A 17,976-nucleotide genomic window follows, 5' to 3' on the forward strand; every position below is an offset into this window, starting at 1 on the left:
GCGGGATGCCCATGTAGGTGGTGAGAGCCATCGCAGCAGTAGCGCAGTAAGCCTTTTTTAAATTGAGAAAGGAGGAAAAATGTCAAGCTTATGGAGGTCTTGAGAAAGTATATCTAAATTTGGAAATCACAAATCTGAGAGGGCTTAAGACAGCCATTAAACTGGCTGTGAGTTTGAAAACGCTTTGCATATATTTTAATTGTTGTTATTTTTCAAAATATTAAGATGAGTTGACGGTGTAAACATTTGCCTTGAAGATATTCCTCAAGTGGATTTACAAAGAAAAAAAAAACCTTTGGTTCACTTCTTAAAACAAAGAGAGAGATAAAAGCAGAAATCCAGAGAGAGACAGAGAATGAAGACATTCACCCACACACACAAAAAAAGCTACAGCTAAACAAGGTAATACCTCTGCACTGTGGAAGTGGACAGGCAGCGAAACACCTTGTTGTCTTTCCCTCTATGAAGAAACACACTGCAGCGTTTCATCTTCTGCTTACACTGCACTGCAGAGATCGCATCTCCTCTGCAGCAAAAGCCCACTCATACTGTCTAAAAGTGATTCCCCCAGTCTCTGAACTCGTGTCTAATCTTCTCCGAACTGCGTTGTTGGCTGGGTTTGCTGAGGAAGACTGTATAGCTGGAGCAGGTTCATTGTGAACTCTGGATTAAGATACAGCTCATTCATATTTGAAGACTGCTGGCTGTTCTCTGAGTTCTTGCAAGTTTGTAAGCCTTGGGCGAGTAGTTCTGTCTTACTTTTGGTTTTCTGGGGTGAGTGTGTCCATGCTTTCCTGGAAAAAGCCTCACAGGAAAACAAAGACTACTGGCTTAAAAATGAGATGCAAGCAGATTGTCGGGCATGTTGCTCTGTTCTGACACGAATGAGGAAATCTGTGGTTTGAACTGTGGTGTTAGTGGTGAGTTAAACACAACAAAAAGACTTCCAAAGATTTGCTTTTTGAGTTTTAAATTCACCAGCTGAAAACAGTCACATTAATTTTTGCTTCAACAAAATGTACTTTTGCAAATCATGCTTTTAAATATATTTATTCTTACATCTGTAGTTGTGACATGATAACACTCTAAATGAATAGACACTGATTTCAAAGAGCAGAATTTAAAAGATGCTCGGAAACATGTCATCAGCTCACCGGACAACTTTATGGAGTCATGTTTCTCACTCTCGTCAAAGTTGGAGGAGGAGCGGTCATCGTCGGAATAAGAACGATTGGCATCACCCTGGAGATGAAGAGGAAAGAAACAAAGAGAAGAGGACAGAGACAGAAAATGGAAGAAAACTATTACACAGGACTCATGTTATAGGGGACTCTAAAAGTGCACCGTTTGTCTCAGGAACTTTAATCTCTGCTCCCCTCTACGGACTACCAAACTTTTGATGTTACCACTGTGGCTCAGATCTCTGTTGCGTCTTATGATTAAATCAGTAAAACCCTCAAACTACTGACACACTACTCTAGTGACCCCACAGGTTTGGTTAAGACCAGTGGGGTTTCCCCTTCAGTCTTCATGATGGGAAAATCTGAAGTAAATTGGCTCAATAATCCCTGGTGTGTAGCTGTAGTAGACACAGAGCGGATGAGTGGAGGAAGGTTAGAGAGCCAGAGGGGGGGGAAGTCTGACAGCGAGCGAAGGAGAGAGACAGAATGAAAGGGAGAGAGACAGAGTGAAAGACTGATGGCTGTGTTTTGTTTTGGCATTTCAAAGAGATCAATCAGAAGCCTTGTGATTTGTGTCAGTGTTTCCCCCCCGACTCACACATCATAGCTACACGCCATGAATATGGTAATGCTTTGATCTGTGTATGAAAACTTAACTGGGTTACTCAAACCACACTACAATTTTCCAATGATACGTGTGTGAGTCTGACAGCTGATGGAAGACTGACAGCATCATTTTCCACTGAGATGGATGGCATCAGAAATTATACTGTTGTACTCGATACGCCGTTATTAAGCTTTGACTGCTGGTACAGCCTCTAATAAATAACATAATTGTGACCTATATTGTAATTATTATTTCTACAGCATAACACATTTTAAAGCCTTTGAATTGTAGGCTGCTTTTTACTTGGTTTTCACCATGTTTACAGTATTTACAGGGCTATGGCATAGTTGGCACATATATAAGCTTGGGATGCTATACATGATTTTCAGAATAAGTTAGGCTGCTCAGGAGCAGCAGTAGTATGATGAGATCTGAGATCATTTATTGTAATACTAATAAGAATTTTTGGGGGGTTATTGCCTTTGTATCCACAGGATTTACCATATAACAAATATTTATGATAATACAGCGAATGGAAAGAGGAGATTAGCAGACGCTATAATATTAGTATTTGGATTTTATCATTCATGTTTTTCTGATTTCTGCTAGAGATTAATATGACTTGAGGTTTTGCCTGTGCATTCTCATCATGTATTGGGTAATGTAAACAACAAGTGTAACATTATCATACATTATCATACAATAGCTGTTCCAGAGTCTTCTTTTCAAGTCATTTTACATTAGCTTCTAGACATCCCTGTTAGAACTGTAACAATGGATGTACAGACAACAATCAACTGGAATACTTTTGATACTGTGGAAAATGATAAAGACTGCCACTCAGCTGCAAGACATTTTATGGAAGAGATCACATTCCCCACGAGCATCTACTGGTTTAGTCTATAAGCACTGGCCAACATTTGCGAGTGTTACATTATTAGTAATTCTATGCATGTCAATCTGCTCAGTTCTGCGATCATGAAAATCAGTGGGACACAAAAGCCCGGACTTATTTTAGCTGCGAAGGTCTCTGCTGAAGGTCAAATGCTACACTTTGAGAAACACTGACAGATGGATGTCAGCTGTCCATAGAAAAAGACGTCATGCAGAGAATGGAAGGATGGATGGAGCGAGACAAGCTGAACAAAGAAGAACTAAGTCTGAAAGTTTATGTATATCACAGGCCACAGTTAAGAGCCGTCCGACACCATCAACTTACAGCCCGTGTTTTGGTATGAACAACAATTTATTATTTATTATTTCTAATTATTTATTTATTATTTCTCAAGTTATGACAATTTATTTATCAGATGTGTAATTATCGTAATTATCGTGAACTTAAAAACACAAATAAACTAATCTATAACAATACTAAAGTCGTTTACAGCTATTCCTCCACTGAAATGGAAAATGCAGACATCAGTATATCATGGAAATATGCTTTCATCCTGCAGTTTGAAGCCATGGGGCAATACTTACCTCTGCCTGAAAGCCTTCAACCAAGATGGCCACCAGCAGGTTGAAGAGGACGTAGTTTCCAAAGGTCATGAGGGCCACAAAGTAAAGAGCGGCAAGTGGTGAAGTAGCTGCCATACCATTGTACAAAACCACGTTCCAGTCCTCCTGGGTCAGAATCTGAGAGAATGGAAAGCAAGAACCATTTCATACAATGGCACACAAGTAAACAAACTTAAACAATTTACTAACTAAAGATCAATACTGAAGTTTATATACTGAAGTTTGGACAAAGTTCCTTCCACAGGTTTCTATTGTACCTCAAAGAATTTTTGCACATAGATTATTAAACATTTGTGTATTAGATATATCTGAAAATATGAACCACTGGGATCTCAGGCAGTTGATTTCCAAACATTATGGAAAAGTTTACATCAGTAGCATTTCAGGTGGTTTACAGGTTACAGTGTCTATAAAAAGTTGTGCAGAACTGTATGGAGTCTTAAGAAATATGTATATGCCATCTGCATATAGATAAATGTGGGTCATAACTGAAGTAGATATGCAGAGGTCTGTGTTAGTGTGTTTGTCTGCATGCTAATCCAAACAGTGATATGTTGATTACCTGGAAAACTGTGACAATGGCCCAGAGGAGGGAGTCAAAGTTCTTCCTGTCTGGTACTGTATCGCCAGTCTCCGTCTTAAGACTGAACTTACAGCCAAAGATGTGCATCCCCAGGATACTGCAACACAACAGCAGAGTCCCCGATTATGTTCACGCACACTGAAAATGTAATATGTGCTGTACCTGGCAAATAATTAAATGTGGATCTTTAGAGTCATGATGAATATGAGGTCAGCTTTTTAGAGTTATGCATTGAGAGACACTGGATGATTAATGTTTTTCTTTGCCTTGGCTGCTTCTTATAAATAATGCATTTTAAATGCATCTCTGTGTGTTATCAGTTGTTTTTGTACCCTGGCTGCAACTGAACACTTTCTTGTCTGGGATTATGAAGATAAGTGTAAATGTCTGAATGCGACTGAGCCCTAAAGCCTGGTTACATAACACGTCATCTGCACCAGTGGCCTTGTTGTCACTGTAAAGTATAACACTAAACATGTAAAATCAGTGGAAGAGGTCTGCAGTTAACTGTGCACAGTAGTTATATAGATAATAATTCATTGCAGGGTATCCAGGAGCCGTTGTACAATATCAACTACGAATACTATTAATGATTGTAAAACATACCTGCTGTAAATAGCACCTGAGAACAGCACTGTCATGGACAATGCTTCTGAAAGCTGCGTTATCAATGCAACAATTATCAAGAAGATAAATATTAATGGTGCAATGTACCTGGGATGTGACATTTTATGAGCTCAGAACACACCTGACATGAAAAAGTGGCATCCAGAAAACAGCCCTGTCATAACAGTAGGTTGTAAAGAAGCAAGTACTACGTAGCAAGTAAATATTCTCAAAATAAGTGCCTATATATGCAAACTGACCCTGTGTGTGTATTAACTGTCTGAAGACACACAAATACAGATTTTGAGTGTGTATTCTGATTTAATCAGGGTAAGGAGAGGGAGGGAAACAAAGACAACAAGGCCTGTGGCCGTTAATGGTTCCCTGAAAGACCTTTTAGGTCTTCAAAGTGCTGGCGTGCAAGTGCTTGAATATCTACAAATGTCTGATTGTTGTGTTGCCGCCGTTCTTTGAGTACGTGCTTGTTAAAATCTAACCAGACCTTCAAGTGTCTGCTCATTATTGGACCGTGGGTTAATAGCTACTGTGGAACACTGTGACCTTCTGCAGTTCAATGACAGCTGTGAACAGGACTTTAAAAAAAACAGACACAGGGCAAATATAAACACACAAAAAAGCAGTTGGTGTAATTATGATCTCTCTTTCTTAACTATATCCCTGAAAAAAAAATCTAAAAGCACTATCAAAAGAACCAAGCTCCATGCACTGGTACATTTGTCAGGTGATGAAGAGCTGGAGAAGCATGGACAGATTTTCTTATAAGCAATCATCTGCATCAGAAAGAGACGCTGACAGACACAGATTTCCTTATGCAACACATATATGTTTGACCTTACCTAAAGATGAAGATGAAAAGCATGAGCAGCATGCAGAAGGTGGCCACGTTGTCCATGGTCTTCATGAGGACCACCAGCTGTCTCCTCAGAGCTGGCATGAACCTCACCAGCTTCAGCACCCTCAGCAGCCTGAAGGTCCTCAGCACAGACAAACCGCCATCAGACTGGCCGACGATCTCACATACACTGATAAGATAAACACAGACCACATAGACAACTATTCATAAGAGAGCCAGTGCTGGTTTAAGATAAATTACAGTAATTAAATTGCAGTATTTGCATAAAAGTGTATTGGGAACACCTATTTAATACTAATGCAATCAAATACAATAATCCTACAATACACCCTCACTTCACAAAGGTTATGAGGTGAGGTGAACTGTATTGCATTATGTTGACAGGTGTTTCAATTATTTTGTCCACCCCCATTCAAATCAGCGAGGGTAAGCTAATAACAGAAACACCCCTCTGACTGTGAAGTGCTCATTTTATTTTGATTTTGAGCTCACATTCTGCAGTACAAATGACTATCACTGCATACATTTGCATACTGGAAAGTCAATAGTGTTAATGTTCAAAATGAGGCCCCTTAACCAGCTTTTATCATAAAAAGCACCATTGCTTTAATTTATATTTAAAGCTGATAAGATGCTCAGTCACTCCCTCTCTTTTTTTTTTTTTTTGAGCAAACATTGACAAATGATATGAGCTGAATTCATCGCTAATCCTTGGGCCATTGAAGGAAGGCTTGGTTTATCTTATCTTGCAGTAATTAATGTGTCCACTTACGGCTACTTAGGTTTTGGACATTATAAATCAAGCTCTTGCTTAAATATTTAACGACCTTCTTAATTGCTGTTTGCTGCTACAGAACAACCACAGAGGGGAGATCACAGAAGTTTTTAAGTTCTGGTGGGCATTTACCATGAGCGGAGAACCATTCCCTGGTGGAAAATTTGGCGTTAAGAGAAATTTGTCTTGTAATGGAGGTAGCTATCAAAGGCTCCACTCAGCACTTCAAAATAGCATCGGCTATGAATTGGCAAAGATTGAATAGGGGTACTTTTACAGAGCAGCTTTGTATGAATAGCTGAGGACATTCAGATAGATGAAGAGAGGGAAATTGGTAGTGAAGCGAGACATAAGAAGACAGACATAGATATGTTCAATCAACACGTATCTTCTGTGACGGGCTGCACATTTGATCTCGTTCAGTTTTAGTTGCTTTGATGTGTATTTGATCTCAGGGTTATAATGGGGATCACAGGCTAAGGTGCTCAGCCAGATGAATCGGGGAAAAAAACGCCAGCAGATCAAAGGCACAGCCACTCACCTGAAGCTCCAGGCACACACAACAAAAGACAAAACCTGTTTGCTGCTGTCTGACTTTGGCATCCAAATACATACAGGTGGTACATTTACACCAGGTAGAACGCAGATGTAAATTCAACAAAGCATGACATGAATAATTTAACTGCAGGCTCTCTTTCCAGAAAAGTCTGGCACACCAAAAAAAGAAAAGAAGCATGTACCCGAATTACTGTACATCAGTCAGTATTACAGAAACATCATAGCTTTGTCCTCTTAAAAAGCCTGTGTGGGCCTAAGACTTCAGCCCCCAGGGCATTAACACTGGTTTAACAGGATATGATAGCACTGCCTTTTATACATATCTATATGTTAATGTATGGAAATAGTGTAGGTCTAGCATGCAATCGGTGTATGAAATGTTCTAAGCAAACAGTCACAATAAATGCAGGTTTTACTCTACTTCACTTGTACCTTATGATGACGATGATTCCATCAAAGACATTGTAGGGGTTTCGCAAGTAGTTGAAAGAACCAAAAGCTGTGATTTTGAGGATCATCTCCAGGGAGAACATGCTGGTGAAGACGATGTTGCAGATCTCCAGAACGTTAGTGAGCTCCTCTGGCTGACAGGGGACAAAAAGTTTAAAAAAGAGGGAAAATAAAAAGAAGACACAAGACAGTGAGACACACGAGAGAAGAAAGAAGTGTCAGCAAGTTAAAGCAGAAAAATGCAACACTAGGTATATGTAGCCACTCTGCCAAAACAGCAAATATTTTGAGTCCCAGTCTCAACTTAGCATGGTAGCAACGTAATCTTTGGCTAACAACAATACAGTTAGCATGCTTACAGGATCTGGTCATTATTTCTTGTGAGTTCCCACTACGCAAAGACACGTCCAAACGTTTGGTCTCCTGAAGGTGCAGACTGTGACACCAAACAACCTTTTTTCCGACGTCTACCGAACGTCCAGTATCAAATGTGGTTGTTTCTACATCAAATTTAAACTCATTTGAGACATCATTATTATACTGCTTCTAGACTATGTGCATAACTGGAGTACCATTTCAGAAGGTGGCACACTGTTCCAATTCATTTTCCTATAGCTTCATTTGACTGTCTCAGCGGCAGGTGACTACCGGAAACGCATACAAAGGTGTAATACATTTCCAGCTTAAAACTGCTGCTGAGCCAATGAAGCTACAGGAAAATTAACAGGTATAGGAAACAGGTCCTCCACCTTCTGGAAACATATTGGACTACAGTTATACACAGAGGTTTACAAAAAAAAAAATAAAATCACAATTCAATCCCGACTCATTTATTTCCATTTTTATTTTTGTTAATAGCACAAAAATGTCACTAATAAAGCTTTCTACACAACAACAGAAATTGAAAACAATAAAAATTAAAGCGCTAAACTGAATGTATTTTGAGGTAAAATCCTACCAGAACCAATTATACTGAATACACAAGAGAAGACAATGTACAAAAGCTGTGACAACATTCTCCACAGTGGATAATCAGTCCTGAGTGACTGTGTCTATCCTCCACTGCTTTGCAATCCTTTGCTTCATCCTCATAAAGTCTTCTGTGGCTGTCATCAAATTTCATGACTCCATCTGCACGAGCAGAAAAAGACATTATTAGAAATGTGCAAAGGCAATCTGCAGTCATACTGTACTGCTCTCACCACGCGTACCCTTACGCACAAATATGGTGACTACATAAACGCACAATTAAACGACAGTAGATTATGCAAAACATAATGCGGCTAGCAAACAAACTCCACTAAATAATGCGCGTTAGCTTGTTCGTATCCTAGCTGCTAACACAGAATGCTAACACAACACAATAAACATACCACTTTGAAAACTACACACACACAATACTTGCAGACTGTATGTTCCCTGGCTGAAACGTGTGCAACCACATTAACCAACTTTACGAGCCCATCTCTATGTTGCTGACCAAACTCATTGACTAAAGACACGGAGCCGAGAGGAGCGGCAAAGATGCGAATTTGAATATTAACAGAAAGAGCGCTCACTCTGTCGCCGTTTCCAAAAACTAAGAAAAGTACAGAACACTCACTCTGATACAACTTTCATGAACCAAAGGAAAATACATATTTTACATTTTTATACTTTAACACTTTTAACTTATGAACTTTAAATGTTATTTTAAACCTTTAAAGACAGCACACATACACCAAGTCTCCATATTTGTAAGCAAAAATATATTGCCTGTGCACCCACTACCAATACTGGATTAATACATCTACATCACGACCTGCCTACCTTCGTGGCTCGCTAACATGTAAAAAGCATATTTCCCGCCGTGAGGGAGCCGCTAGATGTAAAATTCGTAGCTTGTACTTTTTGCTAGCTTAACGAATTTAGCTTGAGTTAGCTGCCAGCCTAGCTCTGGTGAGTGAGTAGTGACTTAGCGACCGAACAATGCTTGTTCACGTTTAATATTCACGCTAACGTGAATATTTTAGGCAAGGTCGTTTTCAAAAGTAATTTCAATTCCATTTTAAGTATGGCCAATGTTTAGCTAACGTTAGCTGATGGGATGACATGCAATGCCAATAGTAGCCACAGCAAGTTTAGGTAGTTTAAAACAACAACGCTGGAACAGCTAACACTATAAATACATAAATGAACATAAACTGAACAAACATGACCGAACTTACCTTCAATTTAGTGGAAAACGGTAGTTTTTGGTGTACGCTGAAAAGAACCGAACGCCCACTTGTTTCCACAGTTGAGATGAAACCAGAGACAGAGAGACGGTTGATGAAATTTGCCGAATCGCGCCAAAAGCTCGGCCAATCAGAGTGCCGTTTACTGGTTGATTTATGACGACGTGCTATCCTCAGCCAATCAGAGTGGCGTTGACTGGTTGAGCTCATAAGTTATAAAATCAAGGCTCTTATATACCATGAAATTATTTTCTGAAGCCTGATTTCCAGCAAGTTGCATTTCCGACTAATAAAAAGAATACAAACATAAACAAATAAATAAATAGATTGATTAATTAACTAAAATAAAAAAAACAGTACTCAGCATAGATCGTATGCTTTTAAGCATTAGCCTAAATATTTGGAATTAAACTAAAAAAAAATAAACAAAACAAAATCACAGAACAATGGAAGGAGGAAGAGAAAGGAAAATAGGTAGAGATGGGGTAATAGGGCAGGAAATGAGAAGCAGTACAACAAAAAGAGGAGGAAATAAAATGTGAGCGTGGGCATTATATGACGGAACATCATGGCCAATTTGGTGATACATCCATAAATAACAAGCTGTCCCAAGTCAATCAATATGTGGAGGAAACAAGGCTATCATCTGGTGTCACTCATACACACATCACACAAATATACGGTACACACATGCAGCAAGAAAAACATTTCACTATATTTCTGCCAACAAATGAGAAAAGCTAAAGTGTACTCCTTATGGCTGAGTTCTATCTATTGTTCTCCTCTTTCTTCCGCTTCCTCATCAGTTTGTCGAGTTATCAGCCATTTTACTCACCATGGATCGAATAGTCCAAATTGATTGGTGGAAAGGGCAAGGAGGAAAACAAAAGCCTTTACACACAACTACACTCACACACACATTTACCGTAACTAGAGAGTTCTGGAAAACTATATTGGTTTGCTGCAGATTTAGAGAATTATGGACAAAAACACTGACAAGCAGTAAAATAGCTGGCATATTGTTCAAATATTGTCTGCTCTGCCGGTCCACATCCCTACTGTTTGCTCCATTCTGACTCAGCAGCAGGTAGCAGGCAAACGAATCATAACACATTTTGTCATCAATTATGGATGTTGCAGATGCTTCCCTTAAAAAAGTCCGAGATTTTTACACCACAGAAACCAGCTGAAATACTAAATTTCTGCTCCCAAAAATCATCTGGAAAACTATGATGTAATCTATCCATTCAGTCCTGGAAGTTGCACCAGCAAGGCGATTGTTTATTTAAAAGAAATTAACATGTCTACACGCTACGAGCTTTTAATACGTCCACTCAGTTTTGTTAACACTTCAACACTGGCAGGAGCAGTTGGATGTAAGTATTTTTTGCCTTCTACCGTATGTTTTTACTGTATAATTCAGCATCTTTAACTTGCTGTCACTCTAACATTGTTAACATGAATCAATGACTGTCTTTACAGCTGTCGTCGACATTATTTGAGTTCTTCTCTCTCTTTCTGTCTTTCTTTTTCTGTCTGGCTTTGCTCAATATGAGGAAGAACACACGCATGCACACACACGCACACACAAGGAGCTAAATTTGGCACAATCATGATTTCCAGCACATCACTATTCCACACAGCTCCTGTGTAACTTCAGCAGTGACGCCTCTGACATTTCACCAGCTCAGAATCAATGAACACTGTGTGTTTTGCATTTACATGTCTATCTATGTGTGCGTGTTTGTACTGCTGCATGTATGTGTGTGTGTGCGTGTGTTTGTCAGTACTAATGAGTGTTTAGCAGTGTGAAAACACGGGCTAATGATGCATGCCCACCAGTGTCGGTAACGATGTGACGGCTGACCGCTGTTTGCAGACCAGCCGAACCACACTGGCAGCCCCTGGAGATCTATTATTGCCGTCTCATTACTGCAGACCTGGGAACAGATCTGAAGACTTGTGTTTTCCTGTCAGCTGATATATGGAATAAAATAAGAGATCTGATGTCACACTGAGGACTCACAGTTGATTTAGGAAAGCGAAACAATATGCTCTTCTAAAGTGAACTAAACAAAAAGTTTTAAAAGCAACTTCTGTAACCAAACTGATATGACACCTAAAACAATTCAATGCGCAAAGGCTAATGTTAGTGAACAAACCTGTGGTGTGTAGGCTTGCAACAGCTGGACAAATGATGTTGCCCCTCTATATACAAGGATGATTTACTTTTCACCATGCATCAATACTCCTTTAATGCCTATCAAGAGCAACATGGCTGACACACATTAGCAATGGCATGGCATTTAAAATGCAGATGGATGCAGAAGGTAATTCTGCCCATGAATGAACAGCACATTTTAAAACCTGTTAATCAGCAGTTGTACACATGCATAAGCAGGAGTCACATGTGCTGCTCTGATCTGATCAGTATCAAATTTCAGTGGGTTTTTTTTAAGTCAAGTTAAATGCAAGTGTTCTAAGTTGCTTGTCTGCCAGCATTGGCAGATGATGCAATGTTCCATGATGCAGTGCGGTTGCGTGTTGCACTTGGGAGGAGGTGGAGGATTGGATGTACAAAATGTCCGACCTTTTTTTTAACTGTTATATGGGTTGTTTTGGAAAATAATGACAAACCAATTTTGTTGTTCAGTAATAACGATGCGCCTGCGATGATCCCATTTGTAACTTTCTTTGCTTTTTCAGCCTTTTTACTGCTCTAAAGCTTTTAGCATCTGATGCACAGTGATTCTGACCCCTGTTAGTGCAACACCTTTTCACCTGTCTCATGTAACAGTTCTGTGATCATGCATAATGTCAATAATGTGATAATGGAAAATCATAACAATCCTAAATCCTTGTGTTTCACTTTTTTCATTCTAAAAAAACTGACACACTGTACATTTATTTGTTCCCTGTACTACATGAAATTAAAATATTCTCTCTTTTAAATTTCAACAACAGCTTCAGTTAATGCAGATGGTCATTTTATCCAAGTTTGTCCCCTTGTTATTGATTCCTCAGTGTTCCTCAGATAGGGCTGGAAGGTTTGCTCAGCATCGAATTTAGATGCAGCGTCTCAGTAACTGCTAAATTCAAATCATTGTGTATTGCTGTCTTTTTATATTCTAAGACATCCAACTGTTTTCTGTGGTTTGATTTATTGTCCTTTTAAAACCAATTATAATTTTATTTTCAAATTCTCTGACCTACTTTTGCTTGTCATTACCAAATACGGTTGATTTCTGCTGTTGGCTAATTTCAATTTGCATGTGACAACCATCCCAAAAACTACTAAAACTGAGTATGTGGGTGTTGCTGAATATTTTAACTGCTAACCATGGCTCCACCGGCATCATCAATCTGGTCACTTCCTTCGCTTTTAATCTTGACATTTTGGCAGAGAAAGACAACCATTTAGCAGTGTTGTTTGATCTCTATCCATCCCTGTCAAACCTCCAAAGTGCCCGTCACGCTGCTGCATTATTAATTCCCAAACAGCTGTTAAATTCTCTGAAGTGTCTTCTCACTTGAGCAATCCATCCTGCTCAACGGAGGATATAGCCTTGCATTTTCAGTAATGTGCGTGATGCCACTGCAGCATCTAACGTGTATGACAATGACTGATTGGTCTGACAACAGCAACCCATGAATTATGATTATGATCATAGAACAACTTGAGGCACTGATGGAAATCCTCCAAACTAAGACTTCTTCTGGATTCTGTGACAGAACTTATAACATTTACAACACAATTGAAAAAGCCCCATTTATGGTCATTTATGCTAAAACATTTTTACCTCCCCTGGATGATGTGAAACATTCTTGTTTTTCTTTGTTGTTAGTTTTTGTGCTCAGATTTCTTGCTTCACTTGCTGCAACCCGATAAACATCTAATAATTTAGACTGAACTGTTTTTTTGGCTTCTACAAAGTGACTTTTAAACTTTTATTTCTAACTTTGCTGTTGGTGTGCACTCATTGACGTTACTAAAATCTTTACAAATATATACTTCAACAATGATGATGTTAACTATTTTCATGTGTAAAACTATTTTTCAGTGACTATTTAAACCTTCTAATGGGAGAATGCAGAGAGAGTGTGTTGTTCAACTGCTTTGTTTGTGTGCTCTCCAAATTATGTCTGCTTGTCTGCCAAAGTAACCGATGGCCTAAATCAGACCTGCTGCAACCTTGAAATTTAAATATCACTTGGCTGGCATTTCCCATACTGGTTCTCACACCAACAGAACAAGAGACCAAAGGTGCAGTCGGACAGGTAGAAGCACCTCTCGACAGGATGCTGATCAGAGCAATGAGATAGATCAAGCCTCTCAAGCCTAATACCACTGTTCAAACAGAAGCAGGCATGACTCCAGTTTGCTAAACAGGCGGTGGAGCCACAGACATTCCAACTCGCTATTTCCTCCCCATTAAAGGAGCAAAGTCTCTCTCTCTCTCTCTGCCTCTCTCATTCTGTCTCTCTATTTTTAGCCACCCCTGAGATGAGAGACGACCCACCACTGCGGCGGTGGCAGGCATGAGTGGGCGATGGTATAGCGAAAGCGAGAAATATTGATAGAAAGACAAAGAGTGCACAAAGAAGAGCGACAGGAAATGGGGAAAAGAAAGAAAAAATAACAAGCACAAGTTAAAAGAAAACACAGAGCATCATTTTTTAATCTTGCTTGGAGATTCCATATGAAGGCAGCTGTACTTGTTTGACGTTCTTGAAGATGTTTCATTAGAGTAAATGGTTAAATTTAAGTCCAGTTTAATTTTTCCAGCTTTGCTGGCAAAATCCTGGGAGTTTTTGATTTGGTAAGTGCAATCTGAAACACAAGGTGCGATCGTATACTGATGGCCCTGCCGACATCCTGCTGCCTAACCTGAGTGCAGACATGCCCATCCTGCTGCCCGGGGACTGACATTGTGAGGGAATGATGAAGGCAGAAGGAGGAAAAGCCATGTAAAAAAAAGAGAGATGGATGTGCAAGAGCAAGAACATAAAGGGGTTTACTCTGTGAAGGACTTGGACATAGAGTGACAGGGAGAGAAACTAGAAAAGACTGTGGATTCACAGTGTAAGCAGCATGGTTGTCAGCTCACTCTAAAACTACTGAGGAGCTGCAGCTAATGTATCTACAGAGTACTAAACCAGCAAATCCTTTTCAAAACTGCTATGGATTCCCCCATTCATAAACTTATACTGTTAGCTTGATAGGACATGTTTATTGGGTAGCAATAATTGAAGATGAACACACACACACTCACACACACACCCACACACAAATTAAATAAATAACAACAAGAACAACATCCCTTCCAACATTACTGCTGCCAACATTGCCCCAATTCTGGGAGAGCAGAGAGTAAAATAGAGCCAGCTGTTTAAAAGAGACAGACCTAGAGAAGAGAGAATGGCACAGGTATTTCAGAAATGAAAGAGAATAAATGAAAGAGGGGGAAAATAGTGATTTAAAGACCAAGAAAGCTCCTCAAACATGAGAAAAGCAATGCAACAAGATTAGAGCTGCGGCTGTCCATACCTGCTCATGGTGCTCAATGCCCATACTGATGGTGTTGATCAGGATGGCGATCATGATGCCTCGGTTGAAGTACTTGCTCTCCACGATGCCCCACAGCTTCAACCTCATCTCGTGCCACAGCTCCTTGCATTGCTTTTTAGGATTACACCCCTTATGGCTCCCTGCACCGCCCTGGCCTTTCTTGCCCTTCTCCTTACCATCAGATTGGGCCCCATCCCTGTCCGTTTCCTCCACAGCTCCCTCCTCGGCTTCCCCGCTGGCTGCGCTGCGAACTGGTCCATCGCCGTCAGAGAGCGACAGGGCCGCGGCACACTGAGGGCAGCCATCAGAGGCGGAGGGGGCTGTGAGGGCCATGGGTTCAGTGGATGAGGTGTGGTCGGGTTTATTATGGTGGGGACAGGGAGAACCTGAAATTGTGCAAATGGAGGGTGTTAAGTGGTCAGTGCATAAACCATGCAACTAAATGCTACGGTCTCTGAATATCATTACAGTTACATACTGTGCCTCAGTACTGCTTTCCTCTCACGTCCTCTTTGTCTATTGGCCTTCCTCTCCCTCCCTTCTCCTCCTACTCTACCTCTTCCGACACCCCGAAACCCACGAGGTTTCCCCCGCAGGGTGTTGAAAAGGGCGACAGTTTGTCTCCTGGCCTTGCGGAGAACGTGGCAGACCAGCTGGAAGAGCTCTTCGTAGCAGTCCCCAGGTTCACTGGCGAGGGTGGAGGAGGATGAACACTGTGCCCGCTGCTCCTGCATCAGCTGATGCTCTCTCTGCTTGGTCTCTGAGAACTGCGTGGCGATGACGACCAAGCAGAGGTTGATCATGAAGAAGGAACCGACCTGGGAGGATGAGAGGTGCACACAGAAATACAAAGGTCATGAGTGAATGATGCTTGACTGCTAAATGCTGTTTTATATACTGAGTACTGCTCTGCTCTTAATCTGGTTCTTCACTTCCTGGAATTCTAATCAGAATTGGATTTTTGATTTTTCCTTTGTAGGCTCCAACACATGTATACCTTTCATTAAACAGCTATACCCTGGTGTGATATGACATAAAATATAATTTTATTTTCGCGTTAGCTTGGGTGAGATGTCAACTGTCTATCATCAAAACAATCAGTTTCAAAGGCCGATTTGTGATCCTAACATACAGCCAGCAAACAAAAAGATATTTATTTATTCCCAAATATAATCATCTACAGCAGTCTTGATAATAGCACTTTGTTAACACAAACAACATTGAGTTCGGTTTAAGGCCGTCCAACATTCTAATTAAAACATTGTTTTGATGTTTTGTAACACTGAGAAAGGCATTAAAATTCAGGCAAGAACAGTGGCTTCTCCCACTTTACAACTCTGTGACCTCAATATTTCTCCCCAAGTGAAGAGTCCTGGCACTTACATTACTTACATGATGTATTTAGGACCAGCAAGATCTGATTGTCATTTCATTTATTTGTAGTTAATGTGACGGAGCTGTTTGTCTTTTTCTTTCACATTTTCTTGGATGACATTTGAGCATGTGCAGGTGGCTTCTATCTGTCAGTGTCCATGTCATCTACCCAGTTCTTTTCTTGTACCCCCTAAAAAGTTTCAGAATACTTTAAGAAGTTTATACTTGATTCTAAGTTGACAAGAGCAAGAGTATCTAACAGCCTATACCAAATCCCAGATCTACCACCATGCAGACACTCAACATTATTTAAAATGCCCGTGTTTGTGAAAGATGAAGAGAACTGTGTGGGAAACTGAAACCTGGCCTTGAGCTTGGTTGTCCTTGTCCTTGTTAGCGAAAGAAAGTGTTGTGAAACTTCAGTATACAAGAGCAATATTGAATCATTCATCAGCTCTTTCTGTTACTGTTGAACACGCTCTAGGATTTTCGTTAACTAAAACCTTATGTTTCATTGTTCAATCAAAAATAACCAGGCCAAACTGAAGTAGTTCTACTGCAGCAATTTCTTAATCTTTTATTAACAATTATTTTCTTTATTTTGTAAAGTGTCAGAAAACTGAAAGGTATGCTGTCTTGCTGCAGTTTTGATGTTTCGAGCTCGCTCTCACTCTCTCACTCGATGTTTGCTGCTCTCAAACTGCTACAGATGAAGAGAGAAAAAGCAAAAGGAAAAAAAGGCAAGGTCACTCAGAGAAGCAGAGCTGATGTGGAAAAAGAGGAAGAGAGGAAAAGCGAGAAGGCAGAGAGGAGGATGAAGCGTAACGCTCTCTGGGCTGTGATCAATAGTGATTGCGAAACCTGACAACCCCCTTCTGCTCTCCATCTGAACCTTGGTGAGCAAGATCATGGAAGAGCGGGATAAAATGTGTGTGTAAGCGAAAGCATGTGTGTGTTTTGTGTGAGAAGCCGGTCTTCATTGATCCACAGCAGAGGTTTGTGGTCAGACCGGCTGGTTTTCATGCCAGCTCTCTGGACTCGCGGACTGAAAGGGAGGCAGTGGGTCCCAGCACCCGTTCAGCACCCTCGCTGATCCCATCAAATATTTATACTCACACTCTGCTGGAGCTGCTGAAATACAATTAGATTTGTGTGTGTGTGTGTAGTTTCAGTGTTTGCAGCAGAGTGACAAAAATGTGTGAGAGGCAATGAGAATGTGTGGATGACAGTGAATGGATGCACTGTATGTGTGTGGGAGTTTGAGGCTGAGCGAGAGAAAAGGAGACAAGCCCCCAGTTTTTACTTTTTTTTCACCACTGTCTCCACACACAGCTCTACAAAGCCTTTGAGCCTCTTTTAGCTCAGTGTTTTGGTTCTACCCGGGTGGGGGATTAAATAGTGTCAAATCAAGGTGCTTACCACGCTGTGCAGCTCTGTAACAAAACAGGCTGGAGCTGGTATTTCCGGATGTTAAACTTGAATTCCACGGGGCAGAGCTGTTTTCCTTGCAAAGCCTATAATTCCACAGAGTCCTCTTGTCTAAACTGATCTACATGATGGTAATCAGTATACAGCGACAGCTTTAACTCTCTCCATCTTTATCTCACGTTTTTCATCTGTCTCTCCATCTGTCACTCTTTCTCTCCATCTCTCTCTCATGACTGT

At 40.4% G+C, this 17,976-nt stretch overlaps 1 protein-coding gene across 1 annotated transcript in view; it reads right to left on the minus strand.

Annotated features, from left to right (window-relative positions):
• The window catches only part of LOC121180410 (voltage-dependent T-type calcium channel subunit alpha-1I-like), a 131,026-nt gene that overhangs the window by 54,252 nt on the left and 58,798 nt on the right, over nt 1-17,976 (minus strand). Inside the window, exons 8-14 of the mRNA XM_041035802.1 lie at nt 15,416-15,755; nt 14,917-15,323; nt 7,135-7,286; nt 5,353-5,538; nt 3,869-3,986; nt 3,268-3,423; nt 1,155-1,242 (exon numbers count right to left, since the gene is read on the minus strand). Coding sequence (XP_040891736.1) covers nt 1,155-1,242; nt 3,268-3,423; nt 3,869-3,986; nt 5,353-5,538; nt 7,135-7,286; nt 14,917-15,323; nt 15,416-15,755 — 1,447 coding nt within the window. The remainder of the gene's footprint in view (nt 1-1,154; nt 1,243-3,267; nt 3,424-3,868; nt 3,987-5,352; nt 5,539-7,134; nt 7,287-14,916; nt 15,324-15,415; nt 15,756-17,976) is intronic.

The sequence above is a fragment of the Toxotes jaculatrix genome, chromosome 4, assembly GCF_017976425.1.
Source record: "Toxotes jaculatrix isolate fToxJac2 chromosome 4, fToxJac2.pri, whole genome shotgun sequence".
Classification (NCBI taxonomy): domain Eukaryota; kingdom Metazoa; phylum Chordata; class Actinopteri; family Toxotidae; genus Toxotes; species Toxotes jaculatrix.